At 50.0% G+C, this 14415-nt stretch overlaps 1 protein-coding gene across 1 annotated transcript in view; it reads left to right on the top strand.

Annotated features, from left to right (window-relative positions):
* Positions 1-2407: 2407 nt before the first annotated feature.
* Positions 2408-14415, top strand: part of DNER (delta/notch like EGF repeat containing) — a 313637-nt gene continuing 301629 nt past the window's right edge. Inside the window, exon 1 of the mRNA XM_072719318.1 lies at positions 2408-2725. Within this exon, the coding sequence (XP_072575419.1) occupies positions 2450-2725 (276 nt within the window). The 5' untranslated portion in view covers positions 2408-2449. The remainder of the gene's footprint in view (positions 2726-14415) is intronic.

Here is a 14415-nt window from a genome sequence, read left to right on the forward strand (position 1 = left end):
GAAGCTATCAACCAAGTACAAAATCAGCGTGCAAAATCAAAGAAAAGAGCCACTTTTTCAAGAATGATTATAGCAATAATAATAGTAAATACTTGCATGACATTTAGTGTGTGGATGTTTTGGGGCCAGGGCCCAAAGCACTATGTTCTATTGTCCAGAACTAATCACATGGCTCCACCTATCAGCAAGGGGGTTGGGAGATTTAGTCTTTCTTTTTAGATTGGAGAAAAGTGAAATGGTTTTGTATTGTCTCTGCCATAATGTGCTTTTTAAAAGATCTTTAAAAGGATTTATTTATTTATTTATGAGAGACATAGAGAGAGAAATGTAGAGACGTGGGCAGAGGGAGAGACAGGCTCCGCACAGGGAGCCCAATGTGGGACTGGATCCCAGATCCTGGGATCATGCCCTAAGGCAAAGGCAGATGCTTAAGCACTGAGCCACCCAGGCGTCCCTAAAAATTAAAGCCAGAATATTTTTACAAAGGCTAAACATTATCTGGAAAATTCAGAAATTAGCATATGGGGGGAAAAAAAGCAAGTATTAGTTCTTCCATATTTCAAAATGATACAAAATTCACACACAAAGAGGTTGATTAGGTAAAAATACAGGAAACCAAAGTGTGATTTTTAATGAGCTTACAAGCTTCCCTACACTTCATTTGAGTGTGTGTGTGTTGATGGAAGGGAGTGAGTAGCACCAGTGCATTTTTTCAGGATTTAAAGTAAAAGAAGTTAGTTTCAGGAATGAATACACATTCCAGGGGCACAGAAAAGTGGAAGAAACACCTGAACGGTGAGACTAGCTACCAGCAGAGGGTGCTGGCGTGGCATAAAATTAAGATTTTATTTTTATTTTTTTATTTATTTTTTTCTAAAAACGAAGTCTCAGATAAAAGACTGCGGGTGTGAGGAAAAATGTAGTAACTGTTTGATCCACTTGGAGGTATGAATTCCCCCTGCTGCATGCAGCTCCATCTGGGTGTTAGCGATTTCCTGCAGTGACCACATGAATTGTAGGCACCTTTCTTTTCTTTTCTTTTCTTTTCTTTCTTTCTTTCTTTCTTTCTTTCTTTCTTTCTTTCTTTCTTTCTTTCTTTCTTTCTTTTTTTTGGCACCTTTCTAAGCACAAACGCCCTGACATTTGCCCCCGTGTCTGTCTGTGCAGGACTGGGAGAGGTTCTGCAGTTTGCCTCCTGTGTTCACTGGATACTTTTAGCAGCTCCTGGCTGCTCATCCGTGGCACCTCTGAGCACGGGCTCATGTGGAGTCCCTACTTGATTCGCCCAGCTTTTATAAAACTATTTTTGTGTGCCCTAAAAAAAATTTTAAAAATCCACCCCACCCCCTTTTTTGTTTTCCAACTGCCAATGCACGATAGTAGCATTTTCTTTTCTCATGAGGCTGCCTTGAAAAAAACAAGGTAGCAAGCACCCGGGAGCCTATCTAGAGGTTGTGAAAGGTCAGGCCGGTTGCGTTTACGCAGAGGACATTGACCTCGGTGGCTGTGCCCGCGTGAGCCCAGGCGTGTGCCCAGGCGGGACGCCGGGAAGAGCCCCCCCCCCCCTCTCCAAGGAGGCTCGGCGGATGCTCCTGGTGGATCCTGGCAGGGCCTCGGTGAACCCGCGCGTCCGAGCTGCTCTTCCAGCAGGCTGACGGCGTTCTGGGCCGGGAGTCAAGTGGCCCACTGGGTTCCGGTCCAGCCCGTCCGGGCCTCAGTTTCCTCGTTGGACCCCGCTCCCGAGCTCTCTCCCAGCGGTCGCACGCCACACTCAGACGTTCCCGAGCGGCAGGCGGGCTCCGCCCTCGGGCCGGGAGGCTCCGCGGTCAGCACCAAGGACAGGGGCCGGGGCCCTCGGAGCCCCCGCCCCGGCATTTCCCGGCAGGCCCCGCGGAGCGGCTGGAGGGGCTGCGGGGCTCGGGGGCGCGGGGGCGCGGGGCGGGGGCGGGGGCAGCGGGTGAGGCCGGGCCCCGCGGCGGGCCCACCGATTCTGCGCCAAGGGGCCGCCCCGCCCTCCGCTCGGCCGCTCGGCCCCGGGGGCCCCGCCAGGTCCTCCCCGCGCCGCCGCGGACCCCGCCACCCCCTCTCCTTCCCGAGCCCCGCCCCGCCCCGCCCCCGCCGCGCCCTCGGGGTCCGGCCGCACCCCCGGGCCCGCGCGCCCCAACTCCGGCGGGGGAGGGTCCGCACGCCCCCTCCTCCCCCGCCCGCGCCCGCGCCCGCGCCCGCCCGGAGCCCCGCCCCCGTGGGCCCCGCCCCAGGCCCCGCCCCCAGGCCCCGCCCGCCGTTGCCCCGGGAACCGCGGAGCCCCGCAGCTGCAGGAGGCGCCCGGCCCCGCGGAGCAGCCCTCGCCGCCGCCGCCGCCGCCGCTGCTCGCGCCGCCGCCGCCCCGGCCCCGGCTCCGGCTCCGGCTCCCGCTCCCGCGCCCGCGCCCGCGCCCACTCGGTCGGCCATGCCGCCCCGCCAAGCCCCGGCGCCCGGCGCGCAGCTGCTGCCCGCGTCGGCCCTGCTGCTGCTGCTGCTCGGCGCGGCGCCCCGCGGCCGCTGCCTGGCCGGCCCGGTGCCCGCCGCGCCCCTGCCCGCGCCCGGGCCGTGCGCCGCGCAGCCCTGCCGGAACGGGGGCGTGTGCACCCCGCGCCCCGCGCCCGGCCCGCAGCCCCCCGCCGCTGCCGGCGAGCCCGGCTACCGCTGCACCTGCCCGGCCGGCGTCTCCGGCGCCAACTGCCAGGTGAGTGAGCGGACCCGGCGGGCGCGGGGCGGGGCGGGGCGGGGACCCGCAGCTCCCGTCCGCCCGCCGCTGCGCGCTGCCCCCTGCCCGGCGCGGGGCTCCCGCGAGCTTGACGCCGGGGGCCGGGGGCGTCTGGCCGGGCCGACCTTGCAGGTGCGCCTGCCCCGCGCAGCGCGGGTCTCCGGCCGTGCCAGCCCGGGGCTCTCGGGCGCGCCGCTCCCGGGCCTGGCCGCCACCCACGGCCCCGGGCCACCAAGTGGCGCGCCCTCCGCCAGAGCCCGGGGTCCCTGCTCCGAGCGTCCCCCGCGAGGCGCGCTGTCCCGGGGGGGGCACCTGCGCCCGGCCCCGCTGGACCCCGGGGGCGCGGAGGGTGATGGGCTCCGCGCGGGGCGGCCGGACGCTCCGGGGCCCTCCCCTCCAGCCCTGGAGGCCGAGGGGGCAGCTGCCCCTGCGCGGCCTGCGACCAGCCCTTTGCGGGCTCAGGACGCGGCGATGCCACAGTCGGGGGCGTTCGAGGGGACCCGGAGCGCCCCGGGCTGGACGCCCCTCGGCGCGCGCTCGGCCCCATCCCGGGCGGGAGCGGGGCCCGGGAAGCTGCGCGGGGGCGGGGGGCGGGCGCCAGGGGTGCGGGGGGCCCGCGGCCGTGCCCGTCCGGGGATTCGGGGTTTACAAGAGAATTTGGCAGGACGTACCGAGCGAGGCTGGACTACAAGCCTGCTCCCGCTCCGTGCAGCCTCCTGACCTACTAACACGAACATTTTCCAACAGGCGATTCAGTATTGTGTGTTCGGGGGCGAAAATCCCCAAGTCTGTATTCCAGGGCGGGGGGGGGGGCAAAGAAGGGATTTCTCTGGAATTATTAAATAAAACCGGGTGAGTGTGGAACATCACTGGGATCAAATGCTTTCTTTCCTACATTGGGAGTGGAGGAGTTTGTTTCATAAGAATTTTATAAAATGCCCCAAGAGTTACTTTGAGAATGCCCAAATGGACTCTTCTTTCTGCGGGAGAAGAAAGGCCACAGATGAGATGAGATGAAATAAGCTTTAATTTTTTTTTTTTTTTAATGGAGCTAAATGGGTTTGAGAAGCTTGACCTTGACAGCCAGGATTTTTTGCTCTGTTTCCTATTTTTCTTTAGTAGCAAATTGCCCACCTGAATCTGCCTTTTCAGTGTTGTGCCCTTCTTTGTTAACTGGTTCCAGTAAGCTTGAATTTCCTCAAAGGGGATGATGATGATGATGATGATGATGATGATGATGATGATGAGTGTGTGTGTGTGATACCAACATCCGGAGTGGATTTGGGGCATGATGACTGTTTGGGGGAATTTGCTGTTGAAGCCTTTCTAACCATTAGGACAAAATCTGGCTTACTAATTTCCCCTGTTGATTGATGATTTATATGACTTTTCCTGAAGAGGTGAGTTGCAGGAATGCTTTTTATCAAACTGCTGTTATATTTGCATGCCTGGGTTCCAGCCTTGAAAGACATAGTCGATTCAGACTCAGAGTATAGTAGCGATGGGCAGAAAGAGGTAGGTTAGTGTGTTCTTCAGCTTAAATAAAGGGAAAGAAAGGCTGGGCATTGGGAATTTAACCCAACTCTGAGATATGTGTGTGTGTGTGTGTGTGTGTGTGTGTGAGAGAGACTCGAAAATTATAAGCAATCTTCAAGTAAGGGAAAAACCTCTGCACTTTTCCTAGATGACTAACAGAGGAACATAAATGTTTTTTTTTTTTTTGGTCCTAAGTAGTGGCTTGATATGGAATGTAATTCATCTAGAAAAGGCTCACAAACTAATTCCTAAATATTGCAGAACCAACTGGTTCAGAACAGATTCGGGTTCTAGTATAGCTCCCGTTCCAGGCAGTGTTAGCTGTGGAGGGCTGCCCACCTGAGGAGAAGCATATCGAGTGTTCTGAGTTCCTCCTTGGGGAGAGAGCTGAAGGAAGTAGAATTCTAACAGGAAAGCTTAGCGTATTGGAGCCCGATCTGGCTGGGCTACCCAGAAGAACTTAACTCAGATGATTCAGAGCTTTATAACCCCTGGAAAATCAAATCCCAGTAATTTCAATGAAATCTTTCATGATGTTGCAGGAGTACTCGACTCTCATTTTCTAGGGGTGGGGGGGGGGGTGAGAAAGAAGGCAATCTCCCCACTCTCATTTTCCAGGGGTGGGGGGAGAGGCAATCTCCCCTCTCATTTTCCAGGGGTGGGGGGGGAAGAAGGCAATCTCCCCTCTCATTTTCCAGGGGTGGGGGGGAAGAAGGCAGTCTCCCCCTCTCATTTTCCAGGGGTGGGGGGGAAGAAGGCAATCTCCCCTCTCATTTTCCAGGGGTGGGGGGAGAATGAAGGCATCTCCCCTCTCATTTTCCAGGGGTGGGGGGGAAGAAGGCAATCTCCCCTCTCATTTTCCAGGGGTGGGGGGGGAAGAAGGCAATCTCCCCACTCTCATTTTCCAGGGGTGGGGGGAGAATGAAGGCATCTCCCCACTCTCATTTTCCAGGGTTGGGGGGGGGAAGAAGGCAATCTCCCCACTCTCATTTTCTAGGGGTGAGGGGGGAGAAAGAAGGCAACCTCAGGAGAGGAGATAAACAGAGGGGAGGGAAAAACCCGTTCCGCGTTCTCGATCACAGATCAGGGCAAGGGAGGTTAGTTACAGACGGGGGCTTACTGAGCTAGAACCGCACGCTCGCTGGATACACTGGGGATGGAATTTTGCCGGTTGGTGAAGAGAAGCCTTTAAACAGCGTCACCCCTCCCCCCATCGCAAAGACAGTAATGTGAGCAATGGAAACAATGGAACCAAACTTGGAAGTTTTTTCTTTCTTTTTTCTCTTTCTTTTCCTTTCCTTTCCTTTCCTTTCTTTTCTTTTCTTTTATTTCTTTTCTTTCTTTTTTCTTTTCTTTTCTTTTTCTTTTCTTCTTTCTTTCTTTCTTTCTTTCTTTCTTTCTTTCTTTCTTTCTTTCTTTCTTTCTTTCTTTCTTTCCTTCCTTCCTTCCTTCCTTCCTTCCTTCCTTCTCTTTTCTTTCTTTCTTTTCTTTCTTTCTTTCTTTCGAAAATGAAGAAAGCCAGAAGCCCCTGGTTAGGATTAAAATGGATTCAGGCTGTGTTCAGCGTTTGGGCGGCCGGCAGACTGCCTCTGGCCCGCCGGGGGTGCAGGCGGTGGCGCTGGTGGCAGCTGGGCGGTGGGAGGCGGGGTGTGCGGCCAGAAGTTGCGCTGCCGCCGCAGGAAACCTGCCTGCGGTGATCTAACCTGACCGCGCCTCGGTTTCCTCATCTCTGAGACCGAGGTCGACCTCCCGGGGTCTGTAATAAAGGGTCCGGTTTGGGTTTTGGCTGTGTGGCTGTTGACAGCTTTCCAGCCTCCGCTCATCCGGGCCAGCTGACCCGAAAGCCTGGGTGCTGGGGCGGGTTCCAGCCGCGGAAGCCCCGCCCAGGCGCCCCGCCCCCGCCCCCGAGCTCCAGGCCCCGCCCCCGAGCTCCCCGGCCACGCCCTCTGAGCTCCCCAGCCACGCCCCCTGAGCTCCCCGGCCACGCCCTCTGAGCTCCCCGGCCACGCCCCCCCACCCCAGGCCCATTCCTTTCTTCTCTCTTGAGCCCCCCCACCCCCACCCCGGATCCATTTGGGAGCTGATCTCTCCAGAAAGGCCCATTATGTGAGCAAGAAACCTGTTCATAGCCTGCTGGGGTGTGTGTGGCATTATCAGGCTTGACATTCAAACCAAATTTTGAGTGGGTGACCATCCTGTCTGTGGGATATCCACAACAGGGTTTTTGGGGAGGATTACATTAAGTGTCGTAAATCACTGAGCACCCGTGGTTCCTCCATAAATGCCACCTCTTTTCTTTCTTTTCTAACTTTTGTACACATGTCCTATGCTCATTACCTAACTGTGTGAGGTAGACGGAACGAGTGTTGTCATCTTTTGTCAAATGCAGAGATTAAAGCTCATTTTGACCGAATGACTAATCTAACATTTTGATTGCCATGAAAATCATACAACACTTAAAGTACATATTTTTCTAAGGCCTCTATCACACTTAGACATAGTAAATCATGAAGGTTCAGTGGATTCTAAAAATATATATGGAAACTACCCTGCAGAGACATGATGATGATGATAATGGTGGTGATGACAATGGTGATGATGGTGATGATGGTGGTGATGATGATGGTGATGGTGGTGATGGTGATGGTGATGATGGTGTTGGTAATGATGATGGTGGTGATGATGGTGATGGTAATGATGATGATGGTGGTGGTGGTGATGATGGTTGCTAAGTACTCGAGTACTTGTCATGCACCAGCACCAGGTTTTGAGGGCGTTATAGATAAAACTCCCCAGTCTTGATGAACTGGGTGCAGCAACCATCCTTGTAGTATAAAGTGCAGAAAAGTTGAATGACTGGCCCAAGGTCACACAGCTAGTGAGTGGTAGAGCTGGCGTTTGAACCAAGTAGCTGGTTTGATGCAGAGCTGTAGAGTTTAAAGTCCAGTCCTGACCCTGCTTTATTAGCTGTGTGACCTTATGCGAGGGCTGTAACCTCTTTGAGTGTTATCAGTATAAAGGAGATGAAATGACGTCTGAGTCTGGTTTTGCTCTAAAACAACGAGCTTGAACAGTTCTGCTCAGCTGAGGTAATGACAAAGACACAGCAAATTCTCCTTATGCCGCACACAGCAAGCAGGGCTTTCACCTCAGAGTTAGAATTCTGGGTCCTAGCTGAGGTTATTTTTCCCATGATGACAAGCAAATGGGCACTACATAAAAGAAATGCAAATATTTCTGGTGGGTTTGGAAAAAAACCCTCCAACTTCAAAAAGATCGAGACTGCTCCTCTTGCCTTTTGGGTTCATTGGGGAAAGCAGGCAGGTGTCAGGGGCGGCAGCTGCTCAGTCCTTTTTCTTTTGCTCCCTTCTAATTGGGCCAAAGTAGTGATGATTTAAATAATTTCAATCTGCATTATGTTATTTGTAAAACTTTTTTGTTGTAATGAAATAATCCTTTGCCAAATATTCAAGCCGTCAGGCACCTGTTTGTTTTTTCATCTCACGTTCCCTAGGAATCTTATCCTTTGGGATTAAAATGAAAATGTGTCAATTTCTGCACTTGGAGAAGAAAGGGGCTGCTTGCGGAGCTGTTTTTCATGCAAGTTAATTTTACTCACTAAGCTGATTCTATAATCCTCTCTTCTGATTAAACATGCTAACTTGAAACAATGGTTCTGCTTCTAATGAATCCATTTTAAAAAAGGATTTTATTTATGTAGTGAGAGTGTGGACAAGTGGGGGGAAAGGGGAAGAAGGAAAGAGAGAGAGTGAGAGTGAGAGAGAGAGAGAGAATTTCAAGCAGATTTTTGTACTGAGTATGGCTGTCAGACGTGGGGTTTGATTTCACGACCCTGAGACCACAACCTGGGCCAAAACCAAGGGTTGGATGCTTAATGGACTGAGCCACTCAGGTGCCCGGATCAATCCAATTTTGATGGAAGGTAGCTAACAAGCAACAAAAAGAATTCTGGTTCTTTGCACAGCATTAGTCTAGTGGACTTTTTGCACACGCACACACACAAGCTCACATGCACACACACAGAAACTCACATGCACATATACTGACTCACAGTCACATGGTGATGTGTGCAGAATGTCCAATATTAGCTGAAGTGTCAAGAGACATTGCTTCTTTTTTAAAAATTTATTTGGGAGAGAGAGAGAGAAAGTGAGCAAGAGAGCACAAGCAGGGGGAGCGGCAGAGGGAGAAGGAGAAGCAGACTCCGCTGAGCAGGGAGCCCAATGACGGGCTCGATCCTGGGGCTCTGGGATCATGACCTGAGCCCAAGGCAGACACTTAACCAGCTGAGCCACCCAGACGCCCCAAGAGACACTGCCTCTTTTTCTGGCTCCTCTGTCAACTTTTTGGGACCTTGGGTGAGTGATGGAACATCCCTGAACCTCCATGTTCATTTCTCTAAAATGGACTAATACAAAATAAATAAATAAATAAAGTGGACTAATACATTTGCCTTATTTTCTTTGTAGACAAGATGAAATTTGCAACTGGGAATACAGTAAAGTTTTATCAGTAAGTAGAAAGAAGTATGGAGTTTTAAAACATTTTTTTAAAGTAAAATGTCACACAAATACAAAGTATACCAAGAAAAAAGGATTATAAGATTTCCATATAGAATATGATTATGCCAGTTTATTCCCTGAGATTGTCTTTCTTCAACAAACAGGTTTTAGCTTTTTTCCCCCCTACCAGGAAGAGTTACGCTACAACAAAAGCATCCAAAAGGAACAATTCCTTGTATTAAAATCTTGATAAACGTGTAGTTCTTTTGATTCTGAAATAAATGGATAATTTCTCAGAAAATTCCCAGTGACTTCATTTTCCTTTGAAATGAATGAGAAAAGCTTGTTAAAACCCTATAACAATTTTAGTAAAAGAAAGAAACAGTTGCTTTTCTTGGTGTTGTTAAATTGAAGTGCTTTTCCTATTTTGTTTATCTGGTGCATTCTTAGGAAACATCACTTTTCTCAGCTTGGCCACCTGACAAAAACGCATTCTGTCTTTAGCTTCTTTGCTTAAGCTTCTCACGTGACAGGGTACCATCCAAAATGGTTTTGTTTATGCCCGCATTTCACAAGCATCAAACAGGAAAGAAAACCTATCTGCAGCTGAAGGGTATTTGAGTCAGAAAACAGAATGCCCGAGTTGTATTTTTAGGTCTCCCCAATTCAGTAGGCAGCAGCTGTGGTCAGAGCTGCTTAACCCAGTGGCAGGGACTATAGGATCTTGGCCCCCAAGTAGAAAATTCAATAACAGAAGTTTTGTGTACAGAATTTCTTTATATTTGCCCCTTCCTCCGTTCCTGACACTCCCCTCACCTGTGTGACCACTTGGGAGCTTTTACAGAGGTGAGTGCCTGTGTCCTACTGTCCCCTTGTCCCCCAGCTTGTGACTGAACTGGTCTGGGGCCTGGACACTGGTGACATTTAAATGTTGTCAAGGTATAATTCGACTGTATGACCAGGATTAAGAAGTTCCCCCTAGACCCTCGTCGTGTCCACGCAGACCCCACTGCCTGTCCAGCATGTCGATAGCGCGTGGCGGAGAAAACGAATATAGTAACACCTGCTCTTGGTCATTCTCACCAGAAAAGCATCCAGTTTTGAAAGGCCTGGCATTCCTGGCCCACATCCTCCTCAAATGGCAGAGGTTTGCATAGTGGACTTTGAAGTCTCCCTGAAGGAGCCTTGATGGGTGGTGTGTGCTGGAGCGGAAAGAGTCCGGCATATTTTGGAACCCGGCTCTGAGTGCGTTGGATAAGTAATTCATTGCCCTGTGGCTTGGTTTTCTCATCTGTGAAAATGGGATCCTGATGCCAACCTTGCAAGCTGTTTGTGGCTTGGAAATATATCGAGCTCAGTGACTAGCCCGGGAGACATTCAACGAAAAGGTAGCTGTTGTGCACACCTATAGTAAGAATCTTATTTATTTCATGCCTTTCGTTATAAAAGTGGAAGGCCTAGAAGGTCCTTTCCCTTGGACAAAAAGAAAAAAAAAAAAGAAAAAGAAATCCTTCTCTACTTAATTTCCAAAGAGACCAAAATTCCATGAGTAGAGATTCATTTCTTTGGCTGTGATAGATCAAATGCTAGAAGACTTGGATTCCGGTGCTGACTCCCCACAGCATTCACTTCCATTGGTTCTTCCTCTGTACTCCACTTACCACGGAGGGGGTGGGGGGCAAGAACAAAGAACAATGTGAACTGAGCATGCGCTCCCGGCCCAGCCTTTTATGGAATCATTTATTGCTTTATTTGAACACTAACCTGTCTTCAGTCAACATTCGTGATGTGAGTCTTAGACAGTTGTCCTCAAGCGGAGGGGCTTCTCTGAATGGCTCCTCGCTGCTCTCCAGGGTGAGCAAGGGCAGAGCAGGACCCAGGACTGGGAAGGGTGTCCAGACAGCAGCCGGGCACCCAGTGCGGGGGCTGCACATGGTAGGTGCCCCTCAAATATAGCTGAATACACAACTGGCTTCAGGGGGATGCAGCTGTGGGCACCATGAGGGCACTGGGCGCTATGGGGTGGATCTAGGCGCATGGGGAGGGACACTGTTTAGGAGCAGGACAGACAGGAAGACAGATTTAGCTCGTCTAGTAACTCCCCTAGTGCCAGGTCTGTTCTGGGCAGCGCACGGAGGTTTTCAGTAGATCCCTTTGCAGCAGCCTTGGCTTTTAATCCTAATAAAGCTTTCTTTTCAAAACACTTTTCCGATGAACTAGATCAGGGGTGGGCAAAGGACAGCCCGCATCATGTCTCTCCCTCCCCTCCACATCAAGAGCTAAGAATGGTTTTTAACATTTTAATTTTTATTATTTATTTAGAGAGAGTGGGTGGGAGGCAGAGGGAGGGAGAGAACTTCAAGCAGGCTCCACAGCCAGCACGGGCCCCTACGCAGCACGACCCTGAGATCATGACCTCAGAGGAAATCAAGGGTCAAGCTCAACCAACAGAGCCACCCAGGTGCCCGGTTTTAACATTTTTAAATGCTTGGGGCGGGTGGGGGATCAAAATGAGAATGATATTTTGCAATGTGTGATGTTCTATGAAATGGAAATTTCAGTGTCCAGCATCAAGGTTTTATTGAACCCGGCCCCACCTGTGCATTTGTGCAAGAGTTGGCTGTGACTGCGTAGGCGCTCCAGGGACAAAGTTGGGTGGCGACGGACAGTGTGGCCCACGAGGCTGAAGATCTCTGTGTGGCCCTTGACAAAGGAAGCAGCTCGCCGAATGTTTCCATAAACGCTGGTGGAGCTTACTTTTCTGTTTTCAAGTGTTTGACTTGGCTGAGGGCTGGTCCTCCAGGCCCCGCTTTCTCCTGTCCTCCTGGTCCCTTCTCCTTGCGGGGTGTCCACCGCCGGCTCCAGGGCTGAGAACTGTGGGGGATACACAGACAGATAAACCAAGCCCTTGTCTCTGAATTGTCTGAACGTCAGGAGGCGTCCTAGCCACAATCTAACTTCTCATCGTCCATCGGGCCTTGGTGGAGTGCGTTTGGACCCCCTGAGTCACAGACTTTCCAAAGAGGCAGCTGGGAGAGGAAATGCCAGCTGTCAGGGCTTCGGATGTTAAATGTAGAGGTTTTGAATCCTTGCTCAGTGACAAGCTTATTAGGTTTCTTTTTTTTTTTTTAATTTTAATTTAATTTAATTTTATTTTTTTAAAAGATTTTATTTATTTATTCATGAGAGACACAGATAAGAGAGAGATGCAGAGACATAGGCAGAGGGAGAAGCAGGCTCCATGCAAGGAGTCCCATGTAGGACTTGATCCTGGACCGCAGGATCATGCCCTGAGCCAAAGGCAGATGCTCAACCACTGAGCCACACAGGGGGGGTCCCGGTTTCTTTCTTTTTTTTTTTTTTAAGTTATTTATTTATTTATTCATGAGAGGCACACAGAGGCAGAGACACAGGCCGAGGGAGAAGCAGGCTCCACGCAGGGAGCCCAGGATCACATCCTGGGCCGAAGGCAGGCACCAAACCGCTAAGCCACCCAGGGATCCCCCCTCTTATTAGGTTTCTTAACCCTGATTCCTCACTTGTAAATCGGATGGTTGGGAGGGTTAAGGGCAGTAGCTTGCACAGCCCCCTCCTGCGCAGAATAGGCCCTCTGACCACACAAACTCTTTCTACAAAAGTGGATGATTCTCCAGTCCATGGCTAAGCCAACTTACCTGGAGGAGGGGGTCCCTATGGCTCGGTGACAGTGGGGGATCTGAGCCCTGGCGTTGTGCTTGTCCCAGACTGCCCTGTGTTTAGGACTTGGACCGGGAGTGCCCAAGGGGACCGGGAGAGGAAGGAGGAGGGATAGTGCTTCCAGCTCTGGCAGTTTGGGTTTCTGTAAGGTTGCTTTGGGTTGGGACAATGTCAAGGTTCTTCTTTCTTAAAGAGAGAGAAAAGGCATGAGGCTTTTGAAAAAGAGCGAGGATTTGAGAAATGAAATAATTGTGTTTGAAAGAAAAGGCTCTTGAAAAGAGCAACGTGTCTGCTATCTTTGCTAGCAGTTCCCGAAAGCCAGCGCATCCTTTAGGGTTTCAGTGCTGGCACTTACCTGCTGCTTGTAGTTAATTTAAGGAAACAGTTGTGATTGCTTTTGGGTTGCAGAGGCAAATTGAAACTCCTTTATGGAAGGCATTCAGTGGTGGTGGAAGTAATCACAGGAGATGAATAAAATCTAGTTCTCTGTTTTCACGGGAAATAAGAACCAGAGTCTGTAGTAAATGGGCTGATTTCTGGCCACTGGAAAGCCAACCCCATGAGGGGGATGGCCCGTCTCCCACGTCCAGGTCAGATTTCTGAAATCTGTTCTTTAAAGCAAAATCACATGCTTAATTTTCAAGCAACATGGAAAGTATCAGAACAGGCAAAGTGTTAAATACATCCTCAATATATTACTTTGGAAAGGGAAGATACTTATATAGGAACCATGAAGAAAAAACCAGAACCTCTTAACTGACCTCCCCTATTATTCCTTGTACAGAGGATTTCCAGACATTTTTTTTTTCGTTGAGTCATGACTTACATACAGTGAAATTCATACTTTAAAGTGTTCAGTTTGAGGACTTTTGATGTACAGTTGTGTAACTACCACCGTAATCAGGATATGGAATTGCTCCTCGCACCCCATACACATCCTCGGGCCACTTTGTAGTAGACTCTGTCCCGGGCTTATGCCCTTGGCCACCATGGGTCTGACTTCTGTCTTGATAGTTTGGTCTTTTCCATAATATCATATAAATAAAATCACGTAACGTGCGTGCACCTTCTACTTAACATAATGCTTTTGAGGTTGATCCGTGTGGCTGTGTGTGTCCAGAGTGTGTTTCCTTTTATTGCTGACTAGTATTCGATTGTACAGATACACTACGGTTTATTCTTTCACCAACTGATGACATTGGGATCATGTCCAGATTTTGGTGATTGTGCATAAAGCTGCCATAAATGTTCATGTGGAGGTTTTTAAGTGGATATAGGATTTTCGTTTCCTTATGTAAATACCCAGGAGTGGGATTGCTGGGTCATGTGGCAAGTGCAAGTTCCACTTTATAAGAAGCTGCCGGACTGTTTCCCAGGATGGCTGTACCATGGTGCATTCCCGTGAGCAGCAAATGAGAGTTTCAGTTGCTTGCATCCTTAGCCGTTCTTGGTTTTGCAGGTGATTTAGATTTTAGCTGTTCTAATAGGTGTGCATGTTAATTTACATGTTGTCATCCTAACCTAAATCACTGTAAAACCAAATCAGTGCCCATGGTCTATTCCAAGACTCTAAGAGCACTGAAAGCAAAATCTTAGATTTTGTTTTTCCTTGTTGGGAGGGGAGTCTAGAAATAAATGCAAACCCTTAAAAAAAAAACTAAAAAAACTAAAAAAAAAAAAAAAACCCAAAACTTTCCCAACGACTAATGATACTGAACATTTAAAAAAATATACTAGTTGCCATCCATACATCGTCTTTGATGAAGTGTCTGTTCAAATGAGTTGTGAGAGTTCTTTCTGTACTTTGGGTACAAATCCTTGATTTGATATATGGCTGGTGGATGTTTTCTCCTAATCTGTGGCTTGTATTTTTGTTTTCTTTTTTTTTTAAAGATTTATTTATTGATTAGAGAG

Source organism: Vulpes vulpes, chromosome 9 (assembly GCF_048418805.1).
Source record: "Vulpes vulpes isolate BD-2025 chromosome 9, VulVul3, whole genome shotgun sequence".
NCBI classification, from domain to species: Eukaryota; Metazoa; Chordata; class Mammalia; order Carnivora; family Canidae; genus Vulpes; species Vulpes vulpes.